The sequence below is a fragment of the Lutjanus erythropterus genome, chromosome 2, assembly GCF_056507025.1.
Source record: "Lutjanus erythropterus isolate fLutEry1 chromosome 2, fLutEry1.hap2, whole genome shotgun sequence".
Classification (NCBI taxonomy): Eukaryota; Metazoa; Chordata; class Actinopteri; order Lutjaniformes; family Lutjanidae; genus Lutjanus; species Lutjanus erythropterus.
In genome coordinates this window covers 15,084,939-15,107,630 of record NC_139318.1, presented here as the reverse complement: position 1 = coordinate 15,107,630, position 22,692 = coordinate 15,084,939, and the positions used below count along the sequence as shown (strand labels likewise).

General features: G+C 42.3%; 1 protein-coding gene across 11 annotated transcripts in view; it reads right to left on the bottom strand.

Moving 5' to 3' along the window:
- magi1b (membrane associated guanylate kinase, WW and PDZ domain containing 1b) overlaps positions 1-22,692 on the bottom strand; it is a 187,716-nt gene that overhangs the window by 11,083 nt on the left and 153,941 nt on the right. For 6 of the 11 annotated variants that reach the window (XM_084729419.1, XM_084729343.1, XM_084729367.1 and 3 more), the window contains 7 exons: positions 19,608-19,639; positions 19,089-19,133; positions 16,408-16,657; positions 10,837-10,928; positions 9,157-9,349; positions 6,527-6,898; positions 4,365-4,568 (listed from right to left, as the gene is read on the bottom strand). In XM_084729419.1, the coding sequence (XP_084585545.1) occupies positions 4,365-4,568; positions 6,527-6,898; positions 9,157-9,349; positions 10,837-10,928; positions 16,408-16,657; positions 19,089-19,133; positions 19,608-19,639 (1,188 nt within the window). The remainder of the gene's footprint in view (positions 1-4,364; positions 4,569-6,526; positions 6,899-9,156; positions 9,350-10,836; positions 10,929-16,407; positions 16,658-19,088; positions 19,134-19,607; positions 19,640-22,692) is intronic. The other 5 variants (XM_084729376.1, XM_084729359.1, XM_084729350.1 and 2 more) reach the window with 5 other exon arrangements.

Below are 22,692 nucleotides of genomic sequence, written 5' to 3'. Positions count from 1 at the left end.
ATTTGGAGTTCAAAGGTCAAGATCATTATAACCTCACTAAACATGTTTTTGCCCCTAACTCATGAACTCATGCACTATTTATGACAAAATTTCACGCACAAATCTAACAGAATAAAATGATACGATGATGACATTTTATATGCAAAAGATCAAAGTTCAACTTCACAGTGACATCATGATGTTCAGCTCTCTATAAGTCCTCTGTAGTCTTCATATAATAAATATAGTCTGTAAGTGAAGACAGCATGTTTCTCACTGGAAATGATTCACTTTCATTTCGAAAAAAAAAATAAAAACCTTCAATGTCTGCAAGTACAGTATGAGCCTGGATAGTTTAGATAAACTGCAACTTGACAACCACAAGGCACTCATTCTAGTAGGTCATAAACCAAAAAAGAAAGTATTGGACAAATTGAAACTTTGGCCTGATGATAGTGCTAAATAAAAAAAATCATAGGATCATGAAAGTTATTACATTTCATTCTGAGGGACACATCAATATGTGTGTGAAATTCAATCCAGTAGTTGTTGATATATTTCACTCAAAAACATAAACATCAGTCTCATGGTGGCACTAGAGGGAAAACTCACCAAAGATCACCAAAGTCACCAGAATTCATCCTCTGATCATCAGCAACATCTTTACCAAATTCCATGGCAATCCATGAAACAGTTGTTGAAATATTTCAGTTTAGACCAAACTGTTGGACCAACTGACTGGTCGACAGACCAACAAATTGCCGTCCATAAAAGAAGAAGAATGAATAGAGCTTTTCAAGAATTGATTATTATTGAGAAAGTTATTGCTTTTTATGTCAAGCACTGTGAGACATTCGTCTAAGAACCTTTTTTCCTCATGCAAATATAGAACCCCTCTTGCTCACTGAGTAAATTTTATTGACATTTGCTTTTTCTATACAGCTTCCACTAATTTCCATAAAAATACTCCAACAGAAGTGTCTCTGGTGTCTTGGAAGACTCTGTGTGATGGAATTAAATCCATATTTCACAGATCTCAGTGTGAACACTGGTGTAGATTCAGGAGCTGTCAGCTACAAACATTAACTGACCCACAGGGACCACCACCAGCTCCACCAGCCTCCAGGCTTCCTCCACCACTTAGCCAAGATCTGGGACACCAGAAGAATACTGAGGTTTACATCTGCGCTATCAATCATGTTGTTGAGGTGCTTGTCAAAGTGTATTTCTCTTCCAAAAGATGGACATCTCACTCTGGACTGAAGCTCCTCCTGCCTGCCTGAAAGAAAAGATATACAGTCGCAGCCTCGAGGGACATAAAAGCTCCTGTCTTTTATCTTAACACTGATTCAATCATTTCGTGCTATCAATGAATCATGCTGTCGTGCTCTAACGACAAAAACAGACCATCATTACACCGCTCTTGCTACATAAAGAAACCTTTCTTCTCCTTAACAACCTAATCTTTCTTGGCCATTTTCAGGTATCTTTGATTTGATTACAACCCTCCTCTCCTCTCTTCTCAGTCCCCCTACTCGCTATTCCCCTCACGGTCACACTTCCCCGCTCATCTATTCATCTCCTCCACCTCCACCAGTCCCCTCAGAGGCTGTTGGCTTAACTCTTCAATTGCCCATTGCCCGTGAGGTGCAAAAGCCAACCAATCAAGCTGCAGCGTGGGTGGGGCGAGGACAACCTTGAAGAGAGCCTTATAGTTCTGTGAGTGATGAATGTTTCAGCTCGGTACCTCAGCATGATGTCTGTGCTGTGAACAACCCCCCATAAGAATTTCTGTGGGTTGTTACAATCTCACATGTTTTCTGTTGCTCATTTCTCACTTTTGCCAGCCTCAAATTTGTCCCTGTAAACCCTGCTCGCCCCTCCATCTGCTCATTTGCATACCCCACTCCCTCCATCCTGCTCGCCTCCCTCCGTTTATCTCTCCTCTGACTGTTTTCCGTCTGGAAATTAATCGAATAAGCTCCGTTTCCTCTCTGTCTTTCCGTTCCGCTCGCGACCCACTGCCTCTTTTCTCCTCTGCCTCGCATAAAAACATTCACGGCGCAGAGAAAAAGCACTGAGCTGTTTCTGTAATTTGTCTCCGACCCTGGCAATATGCCCTCCTGCCCTGAATGGGGCCGAGATAGGAACAAGAGCAGGTACAATCGAGAAGAAAAATTCGGGGAGAGAGGAGGAGAAAAAGAGGAGCGGACAGGGAAAGAAAGGGAGAAGAGATAAGAAAAGTGGGAGGGCTGTAGCACACAATATCCTCCAGGTTTTAATTTTTAAAAAAAGGCACGTCATATCACCTTGGGCACGCCTGTCTCTCTTCTCGTACACAATAGGAAGCAATGAGGTGTGCTTGCCTGGTCTGCACCTCGAGTCTGTGCTGCAAAGACATGAGCTTTCATGGAGGTATTAGGTCTTTGTGCATGTATTACTGCGCACCAGCAGGAGGAGTACCAGGCCTGTTCTCTCCTTGTCATTGCAAAAGCATTGAGCATCACTCACTACAAAACTCTGTCTGTGTTCCCACACAGGGGAGAGGTGAGCTCAATGAACCTGACTTCACCTTGGAAAAACCTCTCGCGTCGGTATGTATTCATGTCAGAAAGTTTAGACGGGATTGATCCACACAAAAATAGGCACGCTCAGTCTTGTGTAAACAGAGGCAACAGAGAGAACAGTCGCTCAACTTAGAAACACACGCCACAATCCTTTCCTGTCACTCTCTCTGTGTCCGTGTCAGACAAGCGTCTGTTTGTTTGACACATGCACATAAATACAAACCACAACTTTTCCGATAAAGCATGTCTAGTTATTTCTCTCAGACGCCTTCTCTCTTGCTCTCTGTGTCTTCTTGGCAGAGCAATTCTGTCTCACTGTTCTCATCAAGTGCTCGGCGGGGAAAAAAAAAAATAAATAAATAAATCTTCATCCATAAGAAGTGAGCCGGAAAGCAACGAGCGGCGGACAAATAGCTCCAATTTCTACCAGCACGCAGGTTGACAGGGAGTATCGCCTTCCTTGCGCGCGCACACACACACACTTAATTAAACAGTATTTGTGAAGCATGCCAGGGTGATCTGTCAACACAAAGTAGCGAGAGCTCTCAACTGCACAGCACAACATGCAACTTTTCCTTAAAACCACTTTGACAAAATAGACACACCCATATACACAGAGGAAGTTCTGCATCCCCCCTCTCCGTCTCTGACACACACCCATACACACCCACATCCACATGTATCTATCATTTAAAAGTGTAGGCATGCCGATGGCAGAATCTCAAAAGCTGGGAAAGTTCCCAAATATCCCCAAAGAAACAGTTCTGTCAACACAGCGGGTGTTCCAGTCACTTTGAAAGCAAAAAACTGCTTCATACAACACTGCAGGCATACATAATAACCTCTCAGGAAAGTGATGACTTGTCCTGTGGCTCTAATGTCCTCACACTCTGTAGTAATACCAACAAGAGTTGATGATGGTACTGTGTGATGATGTTAGTGTGCTATTGAGAAAACCACTTGGACCACCTTCATGAATAAGCTCTTACTCTGGAGTTAAATATGAGTTTGTGGCTGAGGGCTACTGACTGAATGGGAAATTGTCAGAATGTGCTGGTTAGCAATATCCTAAAATGTCACAAGGACCCTTGAAAGCACCTTTTAGGTTGCTGGGACCCCATTTTGGCAAAACTTTATCAAAGGAATAGAGACCATTAGACAAACTAGAATTACTATCCCACAGTTATGCCTCCACCAACCAGTCAAGCTGCACTTTACACTCATGTCATGTAGTGGAGTTTTTGAAGGTAATTCAATAAAAAAAAAGTTTTTTGGGGACTATTTTGACATGTTTAATTTCAGTGAATAAAATTACAACGTGAAACATGCTGTCTTCACTTACACACTATTTTTTTACAGATGAGTACAGAGTCATAGAGGACTTTTGTGCCAGGCCTGAGGACATTCCCTCCATTCATGAGAATGTGAAGGATGTGAGGTCACAGTCACCTTTACCACCGACCACCAAAATCCAACCAGTTCACCTTATGTCCAAGTGGATGTTTAAGCCAAATCTGAAGAAATTCCCTCCAAGCTTTATGATGTGTGTACATGAGAATGGGATGGATGTAAGATCACAGTGACCTTTGACCACCAAAATCTATATCAGTTCAATCTTGTGTCAAAAACTTGAGTGAAAAAGGCAAAATTCGAAGAAATTCCCTCAAAGTGTTCCTGAGAAATTGCGTTCACAAAAATGGGACGAACAGAAAACCTGAAAACATTACGTTGGACATGGCTCTCTCCTGCACTGACGCATAATAAAATCACAAATGATCATAAACCAGCTCGAGTCCATAAGTGTCATTCTCTACTCACCGTCTCCAGGAATGATGCGTAGTGTGACAGTGTTCCCAGCCTCCTTGATGAGGTTGACGATGTCCGAGTGGGACTTGTTGGTGATGGAGCATCCGTTCACGGCCAGGATGCGGTCGCCGACTTTCAGCTTCCCGCAGCGGTCTGCTGGACTTCCCTCAATGATGCGTCCTATTTTGTGGGGCATGGCCACACATGCATTGCCAGCTATGGTCACCATTGACATGTTGGTATGTTCAGTGTGTATGTGTGTGTGTGTGCATTTGGGGGGTTGCATTTGGAGAGAGAAAGGAAAAAGAAGGGAAAAGGGGCAGAGGAGAAGAAAAAGAGGATCAGAAGGTTAAGGGTTAATTCACAGACAGCCAACAGCAAGCTGAGCCAAAGTCACTGAGAGAAGCTGATCAGAACAAAATGCAAGCATTGGCAAAGAAGGGCAAATTTAAATGTGCTCTGCAAAAAAATAAGAGAATGTGTCACACTGTAGTTCTCAGTACTTTTTCTCTAAATTGCTTTTTCAAATTAATCATTGGGAAAACTGAGCTTAACTCCATATCCAATGTTCGTCCTCCTCCATCCTCTCTCCCTCACCCTCTCCTCTTTTACTTAAAGCTGCTCCAGCACCAAATTTCTAAAACGGGTAACATTATTATATTTGCATGAGTGTCTCTCGGCAGCAAAAAGCTAATAATGAAAGAACTGTTCTGTCGCCTGCATCCCAAAACACCTGCACCTGCAGAAAGTTGGAGACGACAAACATACATCAGAGCTGACATCTCACCAACTACCCTGAGGTCCCTTTGTGCCCCCTCCCCCCTTCTCTGTCTGCAGTCTGACATCAGTCACTGCAGAGAAAAGAAGCATGCAAAAGCTCCTTTCTTTTTCCATCTTCTTTTTCATTATTATTTATTTCACTTCTACTCTTTTATTCCACTACAAACTTGTCTAACCTCGACCTCCCCCTGTCTTCTTAACAGAATCTAGCTGTAAAATATTGAATGGAAAGAATGACAGAGAGACAGAGAAAGAGAAAAGCTGAGGTGCTGTACCATTTCTGAACAAAATAAAGTGCTTTTCCAAATATTAACAGTACGGGCAGACTGGTTTCTGACTCCATCACATCCATAAACCAATGACATATTGCAAAAGCAACAACTGAGTTTTAAACTTTCATGTAGCCGACGGTTTTCCATTAGATTTTACATGTCAGGTCAAATCAAATAACGCTTATCTGCTGGCCCATGCTTTTCTACTCTGGCCTGCGAAAAGGAGCTTTGCCACTTTGTAAGCCAACCTGGAAAGTTGAGCATTTTCTGTCCACCCACACCGACAGAGATAAGAGCACAGAGAAGAGTAGAATGCTGTAGTGTTGTAGGCAGGAAGCCATGGCAGTAGGGCGAAGAGTGCACTGCATAGAAAAGTCACAACTAGTTTGTAAAAAGCAAAGTAGAGTCAATTTGAGCAGCTTTATACTCGCAGGTGTGCGAGATCAAATAGAGGAATCATTGTAATGTTAAACAACTCAGATATTACAGTATTTACTATCAGCTAAGTGATGCAGAATAACGTAAAAAATGTAGACAAGGTGATTTTGAGTCAGTGCATCTCTCAGAGCTGATGCTGTAAAATAAGTAAATATTATTCACACCGATCATTTCCCCTATTTATCCAGCTGGCAGCACTCATTCTCATTAAGTTGTCATTAGGCTTTTAGTGGCAACCTGCTCAGCAGAAGCCATTTAAGTTCAGCTGAATAATACAAATGCCTTATGTAAGACCCACTTCACTTGTGATCAATTATGAAAGCCTTGTGTGAGTGTAGCAGCAGCTGCAGGCGAAGAAAAGGGTTTCAGTGTCTTGGTTTGACAGGCTCAGATGAAAACGAAAAAGAAGAACCACTTCTTTGAAGAGTGTTGGTATTGATCTGGTGGGACTGTAAATAGCCAGAATATGTGCTGGTTGTCAGGCTATTTAGTGCTCAGAGGTTTTCTGGATGATACAAAGGCGGCCGTAAAGATAAAGGAAGGATAAAAGACCCCCGCAGTGAGGAAAAGCTTTAGTGTATGTTTCATGTTTTGCTGAGTGGAACCGATTTCTTAAATATTTGCATGTGCAATCAATAACTGTGTGCCTGAAGATATTTTGTAACTTTTAGAAGTAGCTCTTACCGAAGGTGGTGCCGGCTTCGGGCCGCGACACCGAAGAGACGATGACGAATCCGAAGCCTTCGTTCTCGCCACGCCGGATCTCTACGTCGTAGGGCTGCAAGGCGGATGAGACGGTGGAGGTGGCGTTAGGGGGCTGAGAGGACGTGGTGGCAGCCGCAGCAGCGACCACGGCGTTGCCGCTGCCCCCCGCCCCTCCGCCCCCTCCTCCGCTGCCAATGCCAGAGGTGGAGCCGCTGCCGGAGCTGACGGTGTTGAGGGAATTCTGGCTGCCCTGCGGAGTGCGTTTCCCCATCTCCTCCGTCAGGCTGGGCGCCTGAGTGCTGCTGTGGTGGGAGGATGCCGGTGATGGAGGCACGTCTCCTTCTGCTTTAACTAAGGGAGAGGAAGAGGAGGATATGATGAGAAAGATGCACACATACCATGAAGGGTGGGAGAGGAAATCATGTGGGGAATGATTTATGGAAGGAATCAAGAGGAACAACAGGGGGGTGAAGATAAAAAGATTTAGGAGTCGACACAAGGAGATCAAGATAAGAATGACAAACAGATAAAAATTAGGCCAGCTGGTGTTATATAAGAAGTTCAGGAGATAATATAATAGAAAAAGCATAATGAGGTAAGATTACATTCAAGCAAAACTGTCAAGACAGGAAAACACTGCAAAATGTTACATTACATGTACAATCTGAAAATACTGAAACTTTGTAAATGAACACATTTTTCTCTCCTAACACAGTTAGTTTACGTTGATATGATAAAAGACAAGACAGCTTGGGGAGAAGAGCCTCTCCAACAATCTCTCTGATCTGTTTTGAACAAAAGATGAACTAAAGACGCAGCGTGCCTGTTGGATCTGGACATTTCATTCCACATTTCATTTCCTGTAAAGCTGCTCGAGGAAGGCGCCTCATATTCTCACCGCTCTGAGGCAGGCGGGGAGCAGCAGTGCACTAACGTCTGGCTGCTGTCATCGGGCCGAAGGTTGACCACCCTCTCCATCATATTTATGGGCCTTTCTTTATCGCTAGCTGAGGAGCAGAGTGTAGCAGAGCAGAGCGGCGAAATGGCAGTGATGGGCGGGGGGCGTTCGCTTGCTGTAGCGGCCGAACGCGTCCTACCGCTACACGCCCAGACTGTTACAGAGGAAGGCAAGCCTTGCACAGAGTAAGCAGGTCCCCGGGCCCCTGATGGCACTGCGATGAAAATAAATAGGGCCCTCTGCGTTGAAAAGTACAGTGCTTTTCAGCAACTGAATACTGTTGTACTGTAACAGAAGAGGCTGTAATGATATAATGGAATGGACAATTAGATGCTAATTTTTTAGGCTTTTTCAATTTTTAGAGTCCCTCTCAACTCAAAATTATGTTTTCTTTCTTGTTCCTGCAGTTAGATGTTTGAGCGTCACTGTGCAGAATGATGACTGCACAGAACTTGAAACTAGAAGGCTGTTTTCCCATTCATCTGCTGAAAGAATAAAGTTTGTCTGTGCTCGCTGAAAATCTGATTTTAAGGGGCAGGTCTATGAGAAGGATATGTGACATCACGACTAGTTTGGAAAGTCAACCCTGGTCCAGTTTGCAACTTATGTGAGTGTAAAGAAACTGGAAGCCGTCAGTGCACATACACTGAGAATGGACTTCACAGTGAAGTGGGAGACATCATGTGTCCAGCAGGAAAACTCTGAAATGAACAAATCTGCATATTCATAGAATATGGAAATTTTAATGACATAGAAAGAGTAGATGTCTTTGTAAGGAATATAATGTGGAAATTATACTTGTAATCTTTTCTTGTTGTCTTTTTATTTATATATGTATTTATTTATTCATTCATTTATTTATTTATTTATTTATTTATTTATTTATGTATTTATTGTTTTTTTTTTGTTTTTTTTACTTGATTTAATATGGAAAGCTGAAGAGCAGACAGGAAAGGGGGTAGAAAGGGGATGCCATGCAGCAAAGGGCCACAGGCAGAAACTGAACCAGCAGCTGCAGAGGACTGATATGAGAACTGAGCTACATGGACACCCCTGGAGGGGACATTTAAGTAAGTTATGATCCTTAAGATTTTCATGAAATCAAACCCCATTTTACAATACTATTCATGGTCTGAGTTTTTTTCTGCAATAATCTGCAATTAATATGTTTACATTCAGTAATTATAGCTGGACATAGTAATCAATGAATGTAATCCACCTTAATTTTTTCTCATTGATATCAGCTCACTGTTAAAAGCTCATTTTTTTTTACACTGTGTCAAAGGTACTGCTTATGCAAACAAACATCTCACTGTTGCTACTTCAAATAAAAAAGCATTCAGCCAGTGAAACACAGAGGCTTTTACTAAGAGGAAGCTACAGGAAACAATGCATTTACCACAGCAGTCAGCTATTAGCTAATTGTGATTGTTCATTATTTCAAAAGCTGTTAGCTGTTAGAGTCACCTTAGAGGTACAGGCTGCACATCTCCAAGTTCTAAGCAAATACATCCCATGTATTTTCCATAACAATTTTTGAACCTCAGCTAACAGAAATCAATCAAACCCCTGTGGGAGTGGTTGAAGGATGTGACAGCTGATCTCTAACAGTCCAGGCTGCTCACTCATCTCAGTCCCTCTTAATTCTTACCGGCGTAGCTCGTTTTGCGTCGCACAGTGAGGTTGACGTGGCCCTGCTTGGCAGCCTGCTGCATCAGTTGCACAACCAATTGGTGCGACTTGCCCACCACCGCTGTGCCATCCACACATATCAGTTCATCTCCAGACCGCAGGCGTCCGTCCTCATCCGCCGCGCCGTACTTCACTATGTGGCCGATGTAGATCTGAAAGACAAACGAAGTAGATGAAAGAGACTTGTTAGACTGTGTGCACAAATCTAGATCATGCCCATCAAAGCCATAAATAGCGAGCAAGCCAGAGCTGCTTTTTATCTGAACTGTACACATGTACTTTTCATGATGATTCTGTGCTGATAAAGCTGCTTAACCATCTCTAACCTTTCCTTTCTCTTCAAGGTCCTTGAGAAAGCAGTCGCCAGTCAGTTGTTTGACTTTATAAAAATAATTGATTTGGTTACTTGTTTAATTGTTTATTTCAGTCAGGATCTACACTGCATCACAGCACAGAAACAGCACTGGTGAAAAATTACACAAACAAACCTTCTGACTGAAGCTGCAAACATACTTGTCTCTTTGCTTGTCCTGTTAGATCTTGGTGCTGCATTTGACATCACTGACCATGACATCCTATTACTTGATCATTTAATTGGCATTAAAGGAGCACACTAAACCGGTTTAAGTCCTATTTATCAGATTGATTTCAGTTTGTACATGTTAATGATGAATCCTCGCTGCACGGCAAAGTTAGTCAAGGAGTTCTACAAGGATCTGTGCTCAGACCGATTCTGTTCACCCTGTTTTGTGATTTCCAACTGCTGAACTCTGACAAAACCGAGTTCTGCTGCAGATTCGGTGTGCATGTGTGTGTCTGTGCCTGAGTGCATGTGGACTAGAGACCTGTATATGTACTGTATGCATGCTCTATGTTGTATGTTTTAACAGCAGACTGTATGTGTGTCTGACATGTAGTATTTCCTTTGGGACCATATAGTTTTTTTTTAATATATATCTTATAAAGAGGCGTAAGGAAGCCTGGAAAAAGCTAGCTGCTATAGACATATATGTCCATGGACAGAGTTCAAACATGCAAGATTTTTTAATTAAGGCATACTTTAGTAGACATACACAAATTAAATAAAAATCAAAGGTGCCCCAATTTTTATTGCAAGCATAAATCTGGCATGCAGTACAGGTCTACTACAATTTAAACCTCACTTTTACATCTTTACTCTTCTTTCCAGCCTGCAACAGTAGTCACCCGAGCCAAGCTCTGAAGTAAATCATTATTTTTTCCTTCAAAAACGCAGTGCAGGCCAGTGAACGAGAACAAACAATGTTGCCTCTTTAAAAAGGGGGAAAAAAAGTGGTGTGTGTGTGCGAGATGGGTGGTAGTTTTTTGTACATTGGCCAGATCAAAGAGAAACTGTGCCGTAGAAATCACTGGTGTGAATTTGAGTCCAACATAGAGACTCAGAACTGCACACAGCAGGATGATAAATAGAAAAACAGATGTGTTGAAAAACTTTATAGATGCTGCTGGGAGTAGTTCAGGGAACACAGTATCCATTTCACCATTCTTGACAGTTGTAGTTCATACATTTCACACAAATTAAATAGTGAAAATTGAGAAAATTGAGGGAAAGCAAAATAGAAGCAAGAGATAAACAGCTATGGGCAATAGAAAGACTCACTGGCTCTCCTGGCTCATTGCCTCCGAGGATCCTGAAGCCGAACCCTGTGTCCTTCCTCCACAGGAAAATGTCCTGCTCCTGGAAGTCTGGAACTGTAAAATCAACAAACAACTGTTAATATTTCTGCATTAATACCGATGGCAGGCTCATGGGCCTTCTTCTGCCTGCACAAGTACAAGAGGAGTTCACTACAAGCATGCTGGTTAGGTATTTATTACAACTTAACAAGTAAATGTACTTAATTTCATTCCACCACTGTAAAGTGGTGTGGTCATAATGGATGCACCCATTGTTCTCAGGGAAATCAGACCATCCGCCTTCTTATGTCAACACGCAAATAATTGTCCTCCCAACTGTTCCGAGCTTTGTCACTAAGATAGCACTTTGCACAAACAATCTGTCTGGAGGCTTTGAGAAAAGAACAAACAACTGATCCATCAAAAGATCGCTATTCTATTTTGGGTACAGAGAACAGGTATGGAGCTTAAATAAACTATCAAAAGCAAGACAGACTGCCAAAATAATTCAGAGCACCTTCATTCATTGGTCCCATAATTAGAAATGATCAGGCTGAAATTCCACTCTATTTTCAGTGATGGTCCTGCACACTGGACATTAATGTTTGAATCAGGTTTCCTACACCTTTTCCAAAGTCAAAACCAAGCACTTTTCAAGAATTTTCAAGGTGCTTTTTCAAGCTTTTCCAGCCTCTTACAGCTGTGATAAATGTCCTTTTTGTATATATAGTCTCAAAATGATTATTTCAGTTCTCCATCACATTAAATCAGATGTTATTGTTCTATAAACCAGTGGCTCTCAACCATTTCAAGTCATGACCTCTCACAATAATGAGGTTGGTGTTTGTGACCCCCACAAAAAAAATCCCTGAAAGTCAGGGTGATATTTCTGAAGCTTACTTTTTCTGAGAAGCTATCGCTCCATAGCAGTCGTTCCATATTTTAGACAGCAAAAACTAGCTGTTGGTGCTTGGTTAAGCATGATACAAAAGTGCTAAAAATCTATTCTCAGACAAATGGTGCAAGCAATGTAATGTAAAACCCATGCCCCAGTCTAAAATGCAGCCTCACTTCCCATCATGCCTGGTGCTACACTGAATATTTTGTTAGGTTTGCTATTTTATGTTAAAAAGTGCAAATGTTACTTTTTGTTTGTGGTTGTGTCTGTTCAGACCATACTGGTTTATGTTGGTAATTGTTATTTTTGTGCTGGTTTATAATTTTAAGTATTAGTGAGGTTACATTTCTTGAGCTCTGACTGAGGCAATATATGACATATTTTATTTCTACATCTAAAAAGGGAAATATTTAGTCAACGATTTATTATGAAAATAATGCAGATACAATTACGAGCAGTTGCGATCACTATCCAAAATCCAAACCTCGAAAACACTAAATTAAAGCAAAAATGTTTCACTTCTCATTTTGGATGTCCAGTCAGTGTTGATGGGAAATGTAGTCAATTGATGCAATCAATTCCTTAATGTGCTCTTTACTGACCCAGAAAGACTGAGTTTTCCTGCTCACAGAGCCATGCAGCTGTGCCTACATGTACCAGCATGCATTATGGGCAAGCTTGTCACTCCCATGCTGAGTATTACTACGCTAATGTACAGCTGTTACTTTGTTGGCCAAAACATAACGTTGGATGCCAAAACTACTCACCTAGGAGGCCGTCTGGCAACCCAGAAACACAGACTTAAAAGTCCAAGCTAAAATCAGCCTGTAGTTCTTCCTTAACACCTATGACATCACTGAATGTGGGAAGATTCGACACCTACCATCAACACTGGTTGGACAGCCACATGAAAAGTGCTGAATTTACCCTTGAAAGTGTTTTGAAGGATTTCCAGTTTGAACCAGATTTCCGTCTGAACCCTGTCGAATAGACTACAATGTGTCTTTTTTAAGGTGATGTGACAAGCGACTCCTCCACATGCTGGAGAGCACTTCCCAGTCGACACAGGTGCTAATACATGCCGGATGGAATGGGCTATATATTATTGAGCGGAGTATGGCTACTTCACAGTCCACTCCCATCCACAAGAGAAAGAATAAAAGAGGCACTGCACTGTGGCGAATGACAGCTCATGGTTCATGTAGCAGTGGAGATAGAGGGGAGCCTCAGGGGAGAGACACAGCGAGTGTGCATGTGTGTGGCCTCATCCTCGCTAGCTTCTTTGCTTTAAGTATGTGTATATTTATTCACATAAGCATGTATGTGCATGCATCTGAGCGGTAGCAGCTGTGTTGTATACGGGCCGACAAACATACACCTCTGAGCAAACTCCCGAGGAGATTTCCTTTTGTTCCAACGCAGGACATTGCTGCCAAGGCCACTAAAGCCAGCAAGAGGCGGCAGGGTGGCAGAAGGCATTAAAAAAAGCCTGCTCCCAATCTGTTCCTTTAGTCAACAAGCTAAAATCCCCACAGAATGCAGCCATCTCCTCCAATCTATCACAACGTAACGGTGGAGTAACTGGGAGAGGATGAGTCAAAGGCTAACTGTCACAATCTGCACCTGTACTCGTAGGGGGGTCAACTGCACGGTTACACCCTGCTCCTGTCGATTAATAGATCCATAAGTGATCCCCACAGTGAGGCAACTGGGCATGGATCAATCAATATTTCACAAAGATGGACGGACCTGTGCAGCACAGAGCTCTGAGGGAGGACTGCAAATAACAAGCACAGATGGTTCAAACAGTGAGGAAATTAAACTGGGAACTTGTTAAAAGTCAGACAATAATCAAGATGAAGGCCAGTAAAGCACGAGCGAGTTCCCTCTCCTCTCTGGCCTCGGTTTTTTAGAGCAGGTTAATGCTGTGAGAGGATTTTTTTTTTTTTTTTTTTTTGGAGGGGGTGGGGGGGATTTCTCTGCAAATGGAAATCGTTCACTGCACGGTGTGTTTAAAGACCTTGATCTCAGCAGAACTTTTCATTATGGGGAATGTTGCGTAGAGAAATGGTCTCTGCCGCAGCCAAGGCCTGAGCCCTATGGGGCGCACACAGCAGGATTTTAGGATGGGAGCTCAATGCAGCGTGAGGAAGTGGAGGATTTACACCTGCTGCTACAGGTCAGCTGTCCTCCATCATTCTTGCTGTGTTCCTCTCTACTTCTCTATAACTCAGGATCCTTTCATTTCCCAATGCTTGACCTTTTTCTTATCCTAACATTTTCCTTTCACGTCAAATTGATGTGTTTCTTTCACTTTCCTCTTCATTACCCTTTTCTTTGCATGTCCTCCCATTTGAACTAAACAAACTGGCTCAGGCAATTTAGAAAAAACCTGTTGAGAGTTCAACTTAGTACAGGTGTATAGACATAATCTCCCCCTCAGTCTTGTTTTCTTCCACTCTCCATCTCTATTCCTTATTTCAAATCAAACACTATCGTCCTCTCAGTCTTTCACGGCAGCTTGCCAACAGGCGTCTCCACTACTAGCCCACGCTCAGACATTCTTTTACATTTTTCGTCACAGGAATCTAAATAATGAAAATCCTTGACATGTGGTGCCTGGGAAAGTGATTAGATGTTAAGATTTCTCAGCCCTTACAGACTCCTGTTTTTTTTTACTTGACAGTGGATGTGAGGGTTATTCTTTGTAATTGGAGTTATCCCTCTGCTTTGGTAAGACTACACAAGTAGGAGGGGGATATGCAATCCACTGACATCCACTCCACTATCACTGCTAATTATATGCTGTCTCTCTGTAGGGAAGTCTATTGTAAAAGTGTGTCAATGGTGCCAATGTCGACAACAGTGGCATCTTAATGGACTGGACCAAGAAGATGTGGGAGGCTAGCCTAGTCCTTTAAAAGCCACTTAGAAATGACAATAAAATCTATGCTAATGTTGTAGCTCTGAGGAACTGTTTTAAAGAAATAATGGGAAATACATTCATTCACTGTCTTTTACAGAGTTAGATGATAAGATTGATATCAATCTCATGTCTGTACTCTAAATTGTAAGCCACAGCCAGCAGGTGTAGCTTAGCTTAGCTTAGCTTAGCACAAAGACTGGGAGCAAGGGAAAATTGCTAGCCTGGCTTCGTCCAAAGTAAATCAAAACTGCCCAATAGCTTGAAAGCAAAACTTTGCCAATAAACATGTTATATTTTGTTGGTTTAATCCAAAGACAAACAGAAAAGTAAAAACTAATTTAAACAAGGCTGAATGTTTTCCCCTGCTTCCTGTGTGAACTCGGCTAAGCTAACTGTCCGGTGTCAGTCTTCTCAAGACAGCAAATAAGTGTATTTCCCAAAAGGCTGAGCTACTCTTTTGATTATAATTTGATTTGATTACAATTATATACATTCTGATTAAACAATTATTATTATTATTTATTCGACTTAAATTTTGATTCTGATGCTATTCATTTTATATTGTTAGTACACCTAGCTTAAACTAATGCAGTCTATTAGAACAATGTGACTTTGTCAATATGACACGTTCTGAGGAATTGAAATAAAGTCTGTGGTTAACACACACTTGATTGTCACATTTTGTTCTATGACACAAAAGATATCAATAAAAAAGAAAGAAAAAGAAAATACACCACCTTTGAATTCTGAAGCTTTTCTGTACCTTAAAAAAGTCACTGGGTAACAGGTGGCTAAATGAGACTACAGAGGCCGTCAGGGATGATAAATGTCATCATGACAAACATTTACAGGAGTCAAACACTAGCTTTCTACTTCTGACGATTCCATTTATGCTTCAGAAATGATAAAAGTGGTGTTGGGCTGTGAGGACTATCTTGCTGAACTAGTCAGCATCATAAACTTTCATCCACCACAGAGCTTACTTTCTGCCTAGATCCAAAACTCAATGGAAAAATCCCATTGGCTTTTTGTGGAGGGAACTAGAGTGATGCTAACTTCTGAGTTGGCCTTCAAAACGATGTCATCACTGCAGCACTCTATAATCAGTTTTTGTTGAAACTGTTTTACACAAGTGTTGGTTGAACTCTATGGTCATTGCGGAGGATGCAGTTTGTGGTGCTGTTGAACTGTATTGCATTCTGTCGACCACATTTATATTAATGAGGGAAGGTAATGTAACACAATTCAACAACACCACCAACTACATCCTTCAAAAAGGCCATAAAATTAATCAACACCTCTCTAAAACAGTTTCAAGGTAAAATAAAACACTTTAACTTGAATAAAGCTAAGAAACTGGCACCATCTGCAAATTAGGAAAAATGCGGAGCAAAATTGCCATAGACTAATAAATTCCATTGGCATTTGAAAGGGCCACAAATAAACTGGCAGCTGACAGGATATTAGGGAATAAGTCCACATATACTGGAACACCCCAAACACCACATTGAGACCACATCCCTCGCCAGAAAATGAGCACCAAAAAGGTTGGGCCTTTGTTGCTTTTGTTTAAGAATATAAACCATTTACTTACATGCAGAAGACTTATTTCTAATCCCAAATCTTGGAACCCAAAGGTACAGTGCCACTTGAATACACCAAGAGTCTCCATGGATCCAACAGCCCCATGCAGCCCTCATCCAACCGCCACCAAAAATAAATATACTTACGCCTACTTTCATACATGCTCCTGGACTGGGCCCAGATTTTAAAGGGGTCCGGTTTTCTCTGAATGGTCCCGTCTGCCGGGGAGGAGTCCTGGGGCGGCAGGCCTGGCAGGGGCTGAGAGGGGGGTGGGGGAGCGGTGCTCTCGCTGAGGGGGGGTGCCAGGGACGGGTGCACGGGCGAATCTGTGTGGATGCTCCGGTGGCTGGAAACGCTATGCTGGGAACTGTTCTGACTGTCCTTTCTCGACAACTGCTGTTGGAGGAGAAGATCAATATCGTTTGACAATTGAAAGTCAGCTGTGTCAGGGCACCTGTGAAAATGGAGGCTGAACTGAGAGCTTAGAGAGAGAAATAAAACGAAGAAAAAAAAGGGTTATTGCATGCTCAGCAGTGGAAAAGACAAGACGAATCAGGGTTGTGGTTTGTGAGAGGAGAAATGAGGTTTGAATATAGAAGAATTTTGGATTAGAGTTCAAAAAGATTAAAGATTGCTGCTCCTTGGGGTGAAAGGAAGCAGAATCTAAGAGCGTATAATGTCAAGCATTGTTGTGTTGCTACCTTATTCAACACGAACAATAATCAAGCAGTTTTATTCAGAGAATTATTACAAAGACGAGGAAAAAAAAGACCTCAATGGTTTCTCATGATTAAGTCATTCAGCTGTGGGAGAAAAAAAATGTAGCTCAACTTATGAGGGAACATTGCCTATTCCTTTTGTTTAACAGAGTGGAATGTATTAACAAGGAACTGCATCCCCTGCTGCATATGGAGAGATATTCACAGTGAATAAAGCACTTATGGGGTTTCAAATGAAGAGAGGGTTTTACTGGTGGAGCCAGAAATGTAAAACTCCTCATAAATTGCCAGTGGCCCCTCAATAACATGGGCACTTAAGCACCTGCTCAAGGATTTGAGGGGAGCAGTGCTTGAGCAAGGTAAAGCACATACAATACTGAGCTCAAGTACAAGTAAAAATCCTTGCCATGACCCTTGTTACTCTTTCTTTACTTCATCATCACTCTGATGATTTTGAAAAAGAAAGCAACGACGGGAAAGGGTTACAGACAGAGCATGGGAAAAGAAAGGGAGATATTTTAAGACAGTAAGAGAAAATGACAGCAGATCACATGACCTCCCCGGTTCTTCGAATGTGGTGGTACAAAAATACACCATGAAGGGGGCAGGGGCGAGCCGCTTATCTGTTCTCAAATATCAAAGTGTTTGGCCTTCAAAGTGCAGCCCTGTCTTCAATAAATTTGGACTCATTACTCCCCTGAATCAGCCTCCTACACCTCTGCAATTCATGTTTATATTCATCAGCCTTGTTAGACATAAAAGAAGCTTGACGCTTTAGCAAATATTAAGTCGGAGCTCGTGGATCCAGCTGGAATGCTTACTCTACCAGTTATTATGAGCTATACCTCACTGGGTTGTGTGGTCAAGTAAAAATCAATGGATTCTTGTAATTAGTCACAAACACAGGCCACATTTGGTGTTAAAACCAGACCCTGCTGACCACAAAATGATCTTTTTTTGGGTCACTTTCATTACATCAAACAAAATGGCGCCTCCATTAGGCCAATGTGGCAGCATTTTTTTCTTGTTTCTCTCTCAGTTTGATGCACACAAAGTCTAAATCCTATTCCCCTTTCAAATGAAAACAAATCTCTTTCTCTTGATGGATCTATTAGATTTGACCTTCTGCAGTCATTGTGTTCTCCCTCTGTGCTCCGGCACGGGTCTAATACATCGGTTTCTCCTGCTCCAATAACTTATTAAGGAGACAGAAGATGGGAAGGAGGGAGGGAGGGTGATCTGGGGCGATGAAAACAAATCCTAGCTGCTTCCTCAGGCTCAGCTCAGTCCTGCTTCACCACCAGCAGGCCATACTGAGGGTTCAGGGCCTTGATTCATCACAGCATTAGCAGTCATCTTCAGTGCTTTGTAACTTAATACAACCAAATATTATGCTGAAATATCATGCAATAATGCTATTAGAATTCTCAACTTATCCCCTCTAAGAATACTACACCATCACCACTATCATCTAACCAGTACCTCCAGGGTTTTTCAGGCTTTCTTGGAAATGTTGTGGCATAAAATGTCCGAGTTTTTGCAAAAAATTGTGATGCATGTTGCAATGTTTTTAGGTGTGTTTTGCAATTGAATTGCAGGAAAAAGTTAAAATTGAAAGAAAAAGTTGCGCTTTTTATTTGTTTATTTATTTTAGAATTCGTTAAAAATCAAAAGCAACTTGTACCAGAGAGAATAAAACCGCACTCTGTTCTGAGTAAGTGACCTTACCAAAAACGCTCAGGATTACAAAATATAAAAGTGCACAGACCATTGATAAATGTCAAGAATAATGAATTAATTCAGTACCTGTGACAAAATAAAAATACAAAAAAGAGTAAATAAGAAAACATTGTGTCAGTTTATTCACGCTGGGGGCTGCTATGATTGGTGGAACTCGTGGGAAGCTATGATGATTGGTTAAACTTGCTCTTGCTCTTGCTCTAAACTTGCATGGTTGTGCAGATTTCATTTGGATTGTTAGAGTTTGCATTAATTGTTGCAATCGCAACCTCCTGGAGGGACTGTCTAAGGCATTTCACATCCAGCACCAACACCACCACACCTCATCCCCACAAAACTTTCACCCCCACCTAAACGACATCACATACCCTCCTAGTGTAATCTCTGTATGGTGGAGCCAGCTCAAAATCATCCTGCAAAAAAACAACAAATTAACAAACACACATTCAGTGAGACACAGTCGGCCAGGTCCACTCAGCGTTAATGCAGCATATATCACAGGATGAGGCCGTTTCTCAGCTGTGATCATACACTCAACGCTCACTCTGCAAGCTTAGCACCCAGCGCGCCGCGATCATCAACATGTTAGCAACCCAGCTCACGCTGTGCATCAAAGCCCCCTCGTCCCAGCCCCCGCCGGAGAGGAGGGGGCTCCACTGATGTGAGGCTACAGGGATCCGCCCCCGCACAGCACAGCAACCCCATGTCTACAAACAGACCCACAACATCAGCACAAGTTACACCGTAACGGAGGAGGGGTAGAGAGGAGAGGCAGGGAAAAGTGAGACAAACATCCCTGTGACAGATACGCCATGTGGATGGGGGACAGAAGAGTGAAGGATGGATGGAAGAGAAGAAGAGAAGAATATAGGAAAACAACTACTTACCAGTTTTGGGCTCTTCTTTGCAGGTGCCACCCCTGTGAAGCCAGACAGAAATGGGAAAAAGAAAAAAGGAGAAGGTTACCAGTGCACTTTGAGTGTATTATCCATCAGAAAAAAGGAGGAAAAAAGAGGAAATAAAACAGGTAACGCAGACTCCAAAACAGTGTCACAACAGTGCTCATCTAGCCCTCGTCTCCTTCTCCCTTCTCTCCTCTCTCTCCCTGCTTAGTTCCTTTGCTGGCATTTGAGGAGGAAGCAAGGGAGGGGAGGAGGGGGGTGCAGGCAGCGCGATCTATCTGCATCACTGCCGTGGCCAGCGCTTGGCTTGACTGGTGCAGCGGAAGAGTGGGGCCAGCCCCAAGGGCTAACCCAGCGCTCGCTAGACCCTGGCTACCCGACACACGCATGCGAGCGAGTGTGTGTGTGTTTGAGGGAGGAAAAGTGAGAGTTGAGAGGAAAGGACAGAATCCTGGAGAGCAACTAAGCCGGAGAATAAAGATAAGAGGAGGAGTAGAGAGGAGAAAAGCGAGCTGGGCTCTGGAGTTCCTGGCCGTAGCATTACCCATGGAGAAGGAGTCCAAGATACTGAACATTAAATTATAGGCAACCGTCAGTTCCCCTCTTACTGAGACCATCTTCCTGTGTCCGCTGAGCGCGGTGCTCCGCTGTCGAAGGCTCCAGCATCTATAGGCAGTTGCCGTGTCCTCCCCGTCTCTCCCTTTCCTGCTGCCTTTTCCTTTTTTTCCTTTCTCTCTCACCTCACCGCACACTGTCCTCCCTCCCTTTTCTTCCCTTAGCATCATCACCCTCCTCTCCTCTCTCCTCCCTCCCTCTTCCTCTTTTCTCTCTGCTTTCCATCTCAGTCTCCCTCCCACCCCCACATGCTGGTAAACATCCATGCAGCTGCACACACACACACACACACACACGTACAACAACACGCGGGCACGAGGCAGCTCGGCTCCCGACACAAATCGAAGTGTGCTTAAGGTATGACAGGCGGGCTTCTGCATGAGTGAGCGGTGACCAAGAATTTCATCGCAGGAATATCATTACCACAGACGGGCAACACAAAGAAAGACTGACGGATGACTAAAATGCTAACACAGCCTGGATCTCGCCAGAGAAATTTGCTCCTTAAGCACATCACTGCCCTCTCTCCCTCCTCCATCCCTCCCTCCCTCCCTCTTCTCTGCATGAAATAAACAGTTGTATGAAGTTATGGAAATGAGAGTGGGAGAAGGAATGCGTGAAACAAAGAGAAAATGCCAGACTTGTGTGTATTTACCTCTGCAATATTCAAAATTCAACAAAGAGCGGAGTCTAGACCACACACACACACACACACGCACGCGCACACAAACATCTGGATACCTTAGGAGTGTGTAATAGAGCCTGACCAATATATCAATTGACCAATATCATCAGCCATATTACACTAAATATTAACCTGGCTTTCATTAGGGGTGGGCAACGCCAAACATTTTAAATTCCATACAACACTTTCTGTTTCTATTTTAGCTAAGGATGTACATAAATATGGGTGCCAATAAATTACATGCCAATACTGTCTTGTTGGTATCAGTCATAAGAAGCAGGTAATAACTGATTATTGTATCAGCTGAAAAAAGAAATCCATATTGTGCAACCCTAATTTTAGGTACACTGATATTTTACTTTTTTTTCATAATATTGGTGATTTTTTGAGGAGAAAAAGATTGTCAGTGTAAGCGTATATGTTGTTGATGATATGTGCCTAACATGACACAGATTGTGTTTTTTAGCTAGCAGCATTTATATAGCATGTATATTTGAAGCTTTCCCTTGATTCAGGTTTAATGTATACATATATTTTGCTCATTTTTTTTTTAATTTATAGTTATACATAATTATTAGAAATACCGGTGAAACTTTACCATTTCAGTGCCCTGATGTCATTTTGAGCAATTACATTTACTATTAAACTATATAATATGCTGCCTCTATTACATATCTCGTTCATGTATTAACCACTTTTGAAGGATCACTCTAAAAGATGTATGTTACTGCATATAAAGTAAATTGTGTAAATTATATATAATTTAATTTTTATTTATTTTTTTTTTTTTTTAATACTGGCATCTGCAATAGCCCCAAAAATCCAGTATCAGTCGGGCCCTAGTGTGTAAAACATGTAAAGCATGAGTGAGACTAGGCAGTGTCTGATCTAAGAAAATGGGCCACTATTGTGTGTCAATCCTTTAGGGAAACTGAGAGGATGAAATCTCTCTCTCTCTCTCTCTCTCTCTCTCTCTCTCTCACACACACACACACACTCTCTCACACTCACTCACACACACACACACACACACACACACACACACACACACACACACACACACACACGTTCATCCTCTTTATCTCTCAGACATCTGGGTTCATTCACAACTGACAGCTCCAACTGCGTTGCGTCTGCAGCCTTTTTCTTCGCTCCTTCCTCTCCTCCTCCCCCTCATCTCTCTCCTCTCCCCTTTTCACCCCTGTTTTTTCAATCAATAGGAATCATTCATTCAGGAGCAGCATAACAATCCCCTAAATCAAATGCGTATATGCAGATGCATACTGTCAATCCAGAGGCTTTCTCTCTGTGCTGAGCATGCTGTCAATCAAATTGTCAGGCTGATGTTTGATTATCGCTCATCTATCTGCTGCTGCTGTCCGTCAATGTCTCTCAGCATACTGTATATCTCCATCCAGATCTTCGAACAGGTGCATGATACACAGAATGGGCACGCCCATGTGAGCAATTAACCGACTCAGACACAGGTTGATTCAGATTTTTGTAATGCACCGTTCTTTTTCAATTTCAAATTCAAATTGATGTAAGCAGAATATTACTAAATGAGATGATAAAGGGATAGTTGAGTGAGATACTTATATTCAGTGCGCTACCTACAGTAGATGGTGGTCGGCTCACCAATAGCTGGGAGAAGCAGAAAGGAGTGCCAGTGTAGGAAGCCAAGTAATGAACTGCTATAGACATGGTCGACAGCAAAATGTGTTTTAGCCATTTTAAAAAGATCAACCTACAACCACCTCAATATAAATT